The sequence below is a fragment of the Oxyura jamaicensis genome, unplaced genomic scaffold, assembly GCF_011077185.1.
Source record: "Oxyura jamaicensis isolate SHBP4307 breed ruddy duck unplaced genomic scaffold, BPBGC_Ojam_1.0 oxyUn_random_OJ76375, whole genome shotgun sequence".
Taxonomy (NCBI): domain Eukaryota; kingdom Metazoa; phylum Chordata; class Aves; order Anseriformes; family Anatidae; genus Oxyura; species Oxyura jamaicensis.
Window position 1 is genome coordinate 1 of NW_023311486.1, and position 9905 is coordinate 9905.

General features: G+C 51.3%; 1 protein-coding gene across 1 annotated transcript; it reads right to left on the minus strand.

Annotated features, from left to right (window-relative positions):
• Positions 1 to 5480: 5480 nt before the first annotated feature.
• LOC118160059 (inositol 1,4,5-trisphosphate receptor-interacting protein-like 1) lies at positions 5481 to 7088 on the minus strand. The gene has a single exon (XM_035314592.1). The coding sequence runs from the start codon at positions 7086 to 7088 to the stop codon at positions 5481 to 5483; it is 1608 nt and encodes a 535-aa protein (XP_035170483.1).
• Positions 7089 to 9905: the final 2817 nt, after the last annotated feature.

The following is a 9905-nucleotide window of genomic DNA, read 5'->3' on the forward strand; positions in this document are numbered from 1 at the left end:
GCAGGCAGGCAGCGCAGGCAGGCAGCGCAGGCAGGCAGCGCAGGCAGTTAGCGCAAGCAGGCAGCCAGGGCAGGGAGGAGAACTTAGACCTCACAATGGTGGGCACCCGTCGCAGCGGTTGGTCCGAGGCGGCAACCCAAACGGAGGAGATGCTGCTCTCTGGGCTCGTGTGGTCACCCAGGTGGACCCCCTGAGGGGGGAAGTGGCTGTCCAGACAGATGACCGCAGGGAGCTCTGGAATCTGGAGGCCCACCTGGGTCCTGAGGGAAGAGAGCTCTGTCAGGGGTGCAGGTGTGCCCTGCTTCAGGATCTCCTCGAGCAGGTGGCTGGGCTGCAGCGAGAAATTGGCAGCCTGAGGGAGTCTCTGAGGGTGACAGATAGGAGGTGTCACTGTGCCCCTGCTGTTGCTTGGCAGCCCTCTCCTATGTCGCGACAAGGGGTAGAGGCTGCCCCCGTTGAACACATGCAGAACAGAGGGCTAGAACGTCCACAAGAGAAAAGGGGCTGGAGCCTTGTCTCAGCTCGGAGCAGAAGGAGACGCCTGCCCCCGGCACCCACGGCACCACCTACCCCCACGGTGTCTCTGGGAAAAAGATTTGAGGCTCTCAGGGAGGCTGCGGAAGAGGCTGAGGGTCTGGACAGTAGGCTGAACCCGGGAAGCAACCCCGAGAAGAGAGTCAAGATTGGGGGAAGTACAAAACACAAGGATCAGGGCCGGATGGAGCACCGCATTGTAACCTGTGCCACAAAAAAAGAGCGGAGAGTCCTGGTGGTCAGGGACTCCTTGCTGAGGGGCACTGAGGCTCCCATCTGCCGCCCAGATAACCTAGCCAGAGAGCTGTGCTGTCTTCATGGGGCACGTGTCAGACATTAGGAAGGCTCTGCCACAGCTCATTAAACCGGAGGACTACTATCCTCTTGTAGTCATTCAGGTTGGATCCCGGGAAGCTGCTATTAGAAAAATGAGGAATATTAAAATGGATTTTGCATCCCTGGGGAGGTTGTTGAAGGGATTGGGGTGCAGGTAGTGTTCTCTGTCCTCCCGCTGGGAGACTGGGATGCAGATAGAAGGAGTAGAATGGGACAGGTAAATGGCTGAGGGGGTGGTGTCTGGATCAGGGATTTGGATATTTTGATCTTGGGCCGTCCTTTGAGAGGCCGGGTATGTGGGCTGCGGGCAGACACCAACTGAGCAAGTGGGGCGCAACTGTGTTCGGGAGCAAGCTCTCTGGGCTGATTACCAGGGCATTAAACTAGGTTTGATTGGGGAAGGGAGGGGAGCTAAAAGTGACAAAGAAGGGCTGGGGGAAGTCGTCACTACTGTCACTGTTGAAGACGGAAAAACCTCTGAGCTCTCCCATAGGATTGTCTGAGAGCTCCTAAGAGAAGGTAGCATTCCCGATGCCCCGTCTGGTATCTTCTTCTTGCATCCCCCTGGGGTAACTGCACCTGCTGCTTCCCTAAAGTGCCTGTACACCAATGCGCAGAGAATGGGAAATAAACAGGATGAGCTCGAGATCTGTGTTTGGTCACAGGGCCACGATCTTGTTGTGATCACTGAGACGTGGTGGGACAGCTTGCATGACTGGAACGCTGTCATGGAGGGCTATGTCCTCTTTAGGAAAGACAGGCTGGGGAAGCAAGGGGGTGGCAGACATGGTCACCGAGCCGCTCCGGTCTTCAAGAAGGGCAGGAAGGAGGATCTGGGAAACTACAGGCCAGTCAGTCTCACCTCTGTCCCTGGAAAGGTGTTGGAGCAGCTTGTTCTGGATGTTCTTCAAGCAATTGGAAGAGAAGAATGATATGAGGAGTAGTCAGCATGGATTCACCAAGGGGAAGTTGTGCTCGACCAACCTCGTTGCCTTCTATGATGTCATCACCAGCTGGGTAGTTGGGGGGAGAGCGGTGGATGTCATCTACCTTGACTTTAGCAAGGCTTTCGATACTGTCTCCCATGACATCCTGCTAGCAAAGCTGAGAAAGTGTGGGATAGATGAGTGGACAGCGAGGTGGGTTGAGAACTGGCTGACTGGCCGAGCTCAGAGGGTGGTGATCGGTGGAGCAGAGTCTGGCTGGAGGCCTGTGACTAGCGGTGTTCCCCAGGGGTCGGTGTTGGGTCTGGTCTTGTTCAACATCTTCATCGACGACCTTGATGAGGGAATAGTGTCTGCCCTCAGCAAGTATGCTGATGACACAAAGCTGGGAGGAGTGGCTGACAGGCCAGAAGGCTGTGCTGCCATTCAGCGAGACCTGAACCGGCTGGAGAGATGGGCAGGAAGAAACCAGATGAGGTTTAATAAGAGCAAGTGTAGAGTCCTGCACCTGGGAAGGAACAACCAGAAGTATCAGTACAGGCTGGGGGACGACCTGCTGGAGAGGAGCTCTGCGGAGAAGGACCTGGGGGTCCTGGTGGATGGCAGGTTGACCATGAGCCAGCAGTGTGCCCTGGTGGCCAAGAGGGCTAATGGGATCCTGGCGTGCATTAAAAGGAGCGTGGCCAGCAGGTCAAGGGAGGTGATCCTCCCTCTCTACTCTGCCCTGGTCAGGCCTCACCTGGAGTACTGTGTCCAGTTCTGGGCTCCCCGGTACAAAAGAGACAGGGATCTCCTGGAAAGAGTCCTGCAGAGGGTCACAAAGATGATACGAGGCCTGGAGCATCTTTCCTATGAGGACAGGCTGAGAGACCTGGGTCTGTTCAGCCTGGAGAAGAGGAGACTGAGGGGGGATCTTATCAATGTGTACAAATATCTGAGGGGTGGGAGACAGAAGGATGTAGCTAACCTCTTCTCAGTGCTTTGTGGGGATAGGACAAGGGGCAATGCCCACAAGATAGACCACAGGAAGTTCCACACCAACATGTGAAAGAACTTCTTCACGGTGAGAGTGACGGAGCACTGGGACAGGCTGCCTAGAGAGGTTGTGGAGTCTCCTTCTCTGGAGATATTCAAGGCCCGTCTGGATGCCTACCTGGGCAGCCTGCTCTGAGGAACCTGCTTTGCAGGGGAGTTGGACCCAATGATCTTTCAAGGTCCCTTCCAACCCCTACAGTTCTGTGATTCTGTGATTCTCCCTCCTATCCCTAATTTTATGTACTGAGCAAGTCAGGCAAAATGGCAGCACTGTCAGCTGCCACTATGGTGTTGCAGAGTTTAAGAGCACTTGAGGTTTCTCTTAGTGGCTGAAACTCTCAGATTTTGTTCAACATCTGCTTTTGATCTGGCAGTCTGTCTGTCTAAAGGGATAAAATCTCATCTTGGAACGAATTGCAAAAATGTTTTTCAAGCTATGGGACAAAACACAAGGAACTGAAGTGAGAAGCGACAATCTGCTTTATGCAGCAGGGAAGCACTTGGCAAAGATGTAATTTATAAACGAAAGAGTTGCCAAGGTGTTTTTTTGTTTGTTTTAATTGGTTCTGCTGGCTTTTTCTGGAAGAAAACTTGGGACATTGTAGGACAGCTCTTTTCTAACTGATTTCTGTTGAAAATGTGACATAACTGCACAAGATATGGTGGGATAAATTCCCAGATTCTCAAAGGTCATTTTACATTTGTTGTCAAAGTAAAGGAAGTCTGAAGTGAACATAATTGTAAATGATAGGCCTCCAGTAATTATAAATCATTTTAATTTCTTGATGTGATAGAGGTTGCTCAGGGCAGGTCTGCATACAGTTACTCTTGTTTGAATTAAACTGGGACTGTAAAAAAAAAAAGAAGACTGTGGAAACTTTTACTTCAGTTTAGCTCTCATTTATGTGAACTCAGCTGAATTATAAAAAAAAAGCTGGTTATAAGGCTTTCCCTGAGCTTTTTTTCTTCAAATAAAACGTAGTTGTTTTCAAACAGCAGAAAAGTGCTGATAATGATACAGGTTTGTTTCTGTTTACTTTTGTTTTGGTGTGGAATATAATCAAAACCACTGAGCTTCAGCTTAGGTTTGACCTCAACCAAACCACGTCAGGTTGTTAAAACTAATTTGCAGTTTAAGGCTGGCTGGAATTTAACGCTGAAGTTGTCAGGGTGCAACAAGGGCTGGGGGCTCCAAAGGGTGGTGGGTCAGGGCCTCACGGCCGGGACACATCCCAGCTCCCCAGCAGGAGCAGGGCAGTGGGGCAGCCCCTGCCCTGGGTGTCAGGAATCTCCCTGGGGACAGACTGAGGCTGGGACATGAGCCCAATGCAGGATGTTGGTGCAGGATTAGCAAAGTCACGGCCAGGCATAGGCACAGCTGCAACCTTCTGGGGCTGGAGTACTCATCCTTCCTCATTAATAGAACACATCACCTTAGGTGCCCCGGGTGTGCTTTGCATTGTCAGAGGACACCTGGTCTAGAGACATCCCAGCCTTGCTCACTTGTCTAGGCACAAGAACTCACCCTGGCTATGTAATCAAATCTTTATTTCTGCTGACCAATATTGGACAAACAAATCTGCTTGTTACTTATCAGAGTTACGATATAGTAAGTAGCAAGCACCAAAATCCAAGTAACGAAAGGGGATGACATGTTGCCTTGTTATTATTACCAAACAATAAAAATGAGTGAGCAAGCATGCAAGTTTCCATCTGCATTTATATGATTACAAAATTTTTGATCTTCCTGTCACCCTTGCTTACAAGAGGTACTAGTTTCTTTTAACAATACCTCCAGAATACTTATTCAATGTTTTATTCTTAATTTGATTTTAACAGCTCATGGTAAACTTACATACCAAGGCTTCAATTAAAGCTAAGTGTCCATTCAGATTATAAAATTTGTTAAAGCCCAATTCATTTGGGTTGGATGACAATGTCCTAAGTTAAAATGATATATTATGTCTCAAATGTGCTTTGGGAGACTGCAACCTGTGTACATGAATGCCAAAACAATCCCATATTATTACATTTTTACAGTTGTATCAAAACCAAATGATTTGTGTAGCTAAAGATAAAACAATAACATTAAAAAAGCAAATGCAATCTCTAGTCATAGGAAGTGAGAGCACAGTTAATGGTCAGTGTTAACAGCACCAGTGTGATGGGAAAGCAGGGGCAAAGCATCAGCTTTTAGAATAGAATTGTTCAGTTGGAAAGAACCTTTAAAGGATCACCTAGTCCAACTGCCTGACCACTTTAGGACTAACCAAAACGTAAAGCACGGTGTACAGTTTGCCCAGAGAGATTGTGGAGTCTCCCACCTTGGCAGTATTCTAAAGCCATCCTGACATGGCACTGGGCAACTGACTTGAGGTGACCCTGCTTAAGGAGGACACTCACAAAGCATTTGTTCAAGCAATGCATTTATTGCAAAGGCCAAAGCTCCCAATGGAGTGGACTCTCCAAGAGGACGGGCAGTCCCTGCCCAGTTGGTATCAGGAGTCTCTGCGTCAAATGTCCATGAAGCAGCCTCTTGAGCTGCATGAGGTCTGGCTCCCCACTGAGCGGTAAGAGTTGATTGATCACCAGCTGTCAGCAGAGTGCCTTGTCTGTGCACGAAGGCCTATTTCAGTGTCCATAAATTATCAGTCTTGTGAACCGATTGCGCAGCTCCTGGAACTCTTCCAGCATGCGGGTGTAGGCACGTGTGTCTTGCTCCAGGTGCTCGAAAAGGTTGACTGGGCTGGAGAACTGGAAGGCTGGTGGCAGGACAATCACATCGGGCACCATCTCGTTGCCAAAGAAGAAGTGGTTGAGGCGTTTCTCTTCCAGACAGCAGTGCAGGTACCGAATGATATCATCCAGCCGCAGCAGAAAATCGTCCCTGTGCCACATTTCCAAGTGGACGGTGGTCAGGAGGTGCATGACAACAGTCTTGATGACATAAGTGGAAATGCTTGTGCCCACCAGCATACGGGCGCAGATCTGCATGCACTTGAGGTGTAAGCTGTGGAACCAGACTTCAATGGTTATGTGCTGGAAGAACTTCCTCTCTGCAACAGCACATGTCTGTGGCCATGTTGTGCTGAGGGTAAAGATGGCCTCTGTCCTCTGGCTGCTCAGGAAGATGTCTGAATCGCCTTGCTGAACCCCAAATATTATCTCAATTGTGAGGTTTCTCCTGGCAGCATTTGTCATCTGGAACTTGCAGGAGCGGGTGGAAGGTAGCATTTTTACATTGTAAACCTGCGACTGAGGCATAATCACCCAGGCTGTTTCCACGAAGTTCTGGAACCACCTTGCAGTCTTCTCCGCATCTAGGTAGGATTTGGTGCAGAGGGTGTCTAGGAGGCTTGGATCTTGCTTTTTCAGCTCATCCTCGGAGTGGTGGAGGAAGCACAGCATGTCCACGAAGTCCTGCTCCTTCCCGCACACGCACTCCAGCTCCACACGGATAGAGGAGTTCCTCGCCAGCATATCGCCTTCATTGCCCAGCTCCAGGTGGAAGGAGTGCCCACAGGGGGCCGTCATGGGCACAAGCAGGCGGTAGACGGGGTCATCTTCACGGGGACTCCAACCTTCAAAGGCACTGCCCACTCCGATGGCTGACTGTAGCTCCGGAAAGAAGGTATTTTGAAAGCTCGAGTTGTAAATATTGAGGAGGTCTTCCACCACCTCCACCACCTCTTGGCATCTGATGGTTGGATTCGGAAGTGGCCAGTAGATGCGCTGACCTACATAATCAGCCAGATTGTTTGCATCGTTGGGGTTTGGTTGTGGTCGTTCTTCCTCTTCCTCCTCCTCCTCCTCTTCCTCACCGCTCGAGCTCTCCTCGCCACTGCTGGAGCTCTCCTCGTCACTGCTGGAGCTCTCCTCGTCACTGCTGGAGCTCTCCTCCTCACTGCTGGAGCTCTCCTCCTCACTGCTGCTGTCACGCTCTGGGATCCTTCGAAGCGGTGCCAAAAGGTGCCACAGGCGCCAGAAGAACAGGACAAGAATACCAATGCAGAGCCAGAACTGCCAGCGCAACAACACAGATAGCGCAGCTTGCATGCCACTGTGCCTGTGGTACTCCTGTTCCCTCTTCTCAGCTTCCAACACGAAGTGCATCGTGCGCTCCTGCAGCATCATCGCGTACTCCCACATGCGCTCATTTGTATCTGAATCAAATTCATCGCTGACTTTCCGCGGGCCAAAACCCAGGGACGACAGGACGAATAAAAGTGCCGAAGCCATGGTCTGAAAGAGATGAGAGAGAAGTGGGTCAGTGGGGCTGGGTGGGAGCTGCGGCAGGAGCCGCAGGGGGGTCAGGTAGGAGAGGGGTGAGGGAGCTGGGAGGCAGCAGGGACTGTGGGCAGTGCTGATGGTGACAGCCGCGAGCCCTGCCCTGAGTGGCTTAGCCCTGGCTGCAGGCTTAGCAAGCCTTCGGGGGGGCCAGCATTTGTGCCCCAGCCCTGGCCCAGCCCAGTCTTCTCCCTGGTACTGTACTCACCGATGGCTCAGGCCAGAATGAAGCAGCGCTGCCCGCGGCTGCCTTAAAAGCAGTCCCGTGGTGACACGTCCTCTGATGTCACCTGCGTCCTGATGTCACAGGTGCCCCGCCCGTGGTCCCTACTGTGGTGCAGTGACTCCCAGCTGCGCTGGGCAGCCCAGGCCCTGGTGTCACCCAAGTGCAGAGGACCGTGGCTGGGCAGAGTTCCCCAGGCTCTCTTTGCAGGGCTCACAGGAGCCCCCAGGGCCACCTGCAGAAAGAAATGTGGGTGATGTAGCTCGTGTGCCTTTACACATTAAGTTCTGAAAAAGTAACCCATAGACAATCATTGGAACAGGAGGGCTTGCAGTGTGAGGCAAGGAGAGACAGGTCCTCTGCTCCCACTGGGTCGGATCTGTGGCCAGCAGGTCTAGGAAAGCGATTGTCCCCCTGTACTTGGCTCTGGTGAGGCTGCACCTCGAGTACTGCGTTCAGTTTTAGGCCCCTTGCTACAAGAAGGACATGGAGGTGCTCGAGAGAGTCCAGAGAAGGGCAACGAGGCTGTTTGAGGGGTCTGGAGAACAAGTCTTACGAGGAGCGGCTGAGGGAGCTGGGACTGTTCAGCCTGGAGAAGAGGAGGCTCGGGGCGACCTTATCACACTCCACAGGTACCTTAAAGGAGGCTGTAGCAAGGTGGGGGTTGGTCTGTTCTCCACGTGCCTGGTGACAGGACGAGAGGGAATGGGCTAAAGTTGCGCCAGGGGAGGTTTAGGTTGGATATTAGGAAGAACTTCTTTACTGAACGGGTTGTTAGTCACTGGAATAGGCTGCCCAGGGAAGTGGTTGAGTCACCATCCCTGGAGGTCTTTAAAAGACGTTTAGATGTAGAGCTTAGGGATATGGTTTAGTGGAGGACTTGTTAGTGTTAGGTCAGAGGTTGGACTCGGTGATCATGGAGGTCTCTTCCAACCTTGATAATTCTGTGATTTTGTGAAAGGATAAACTGCAATTCCCAAACCTGATATTGAAATAATGTTGAAAATGAGCGTGGTGTTGCAGGAAGAAAAATAACCATGAAACTACACCAGGTAAAGATGAAGGGAGAGAAACGCTGTTTCAAAAGGAAAATCTTATGGTGTCTGGCCTGTTTTTTTTTAACATAAGATATAAAGCCTACAAAAGAAAAGTTTCACACGAAGTGCTTCGTAGTGCTGAAATGCCACATGAAAAGTTAGATCTCAAGCCCAGTTCTATTCATGTCGGTTTCTCAGCATCTGATATCCAGCTGCTTTTTGCTGATGGCTCTGTCAACCTCTGGCGTTCTGAAGGTGCACTCTGCCAAAGGGTCTCTGGATGGAGCTAAGCATTGGGCCTGAAAATGAAGATTATGATGCTTGAGATCTCTCAATTCGGAATGGGAGGTGCAAGGCCACAGAGGTTGCCAGAAGGATATGAAAGGCTTACTAAATATTCCAGGATCTGAATCAAAATGTAATCTCTTGCTGAAGTGAATCTTTCTGCAACACATTTTGAAAATTTAGATAAAGATTTTTCTTTGGAGAAAAGTCTGAAACCAAGAAGGAAAGCACTAGCTCCTGAAATGTGTGGGTGACAAGAAATTTACAGATAAAATACCTAGATACCTAAATCCTTGTAGTGGGTTTACGTGGCAAGGTTTTGGTAGCAGGGGGCCATAGAGGTGGGTTCTGAGAGAAGGATCTAGAATCTGCCCCATGTTTGGTAAGGGCCCCACTGCTGACCAGAGCTGAGCCAATAAGTGATGTTGTTTTGCGCCTCTGTGACAGCATAATTAAGACGGGGAAAAAACACTGCTCCACACAGCAGCTGGGAGAGTGAGAGGAGTGAGGAACAGCCTTGCAGGCACCAAGGTCAGTGAAGAAGGAGGGGGAGAGGTGCTCCAGGGGCCAGAGCAGAAGTCCCCTGCGGCCTGTGGAGAGGCCCATGGTGAAGCAGGCTGTCCCCCTGCAGCCCATGGAGTACCACAGTGGAGCAGGGTTCCACACTGCAGCCCGTGGAGGAGACCACAGTGGAGCAGGTGGACCTGCACCGACAGAGACTGCGGCCTGTGGAAGACCCCTGCCGGAGCAGACCCTGGGCCAGACCTTTAGGCCGTGGCGAGGAGCCCACGCAGGAGCAGGTGACCTGGCAGGAGCTGCTGCCTGTGGGGGACCCAGGTTGGAGCAGTTTGCTCCCAAGGGATGGACCCCGTGGTACGGACCCATATCTGGAGCAGTTCTGGAAGAGCTGCTGCCTGTGGGAATCAGTTCGTCAAGGACTGCATCCCGTGGGAGGGACCCCACAGCACAGGGGACGAGAGTGGCCGAGAAGGAGCAGCAGAGGAGAAGCGCCATAGATCGGCCATAACCCCCATTCCCCCGTTCCCCTGCACCGCTCGGGGGGAGGAGGTGGAAGAGGGTGGATGGGGGGGGAAGGTGCTTTTAGTTTCCTTCCTTTGTTTCTCACTTCTCTAGCTCGTTAGTAATAGGCAATAAATCTTACTGTCTCTCTATGCTGAGTCTGTTTTGCCTGTCACAATAATTACTGCGCGATCTCCTTGTCCT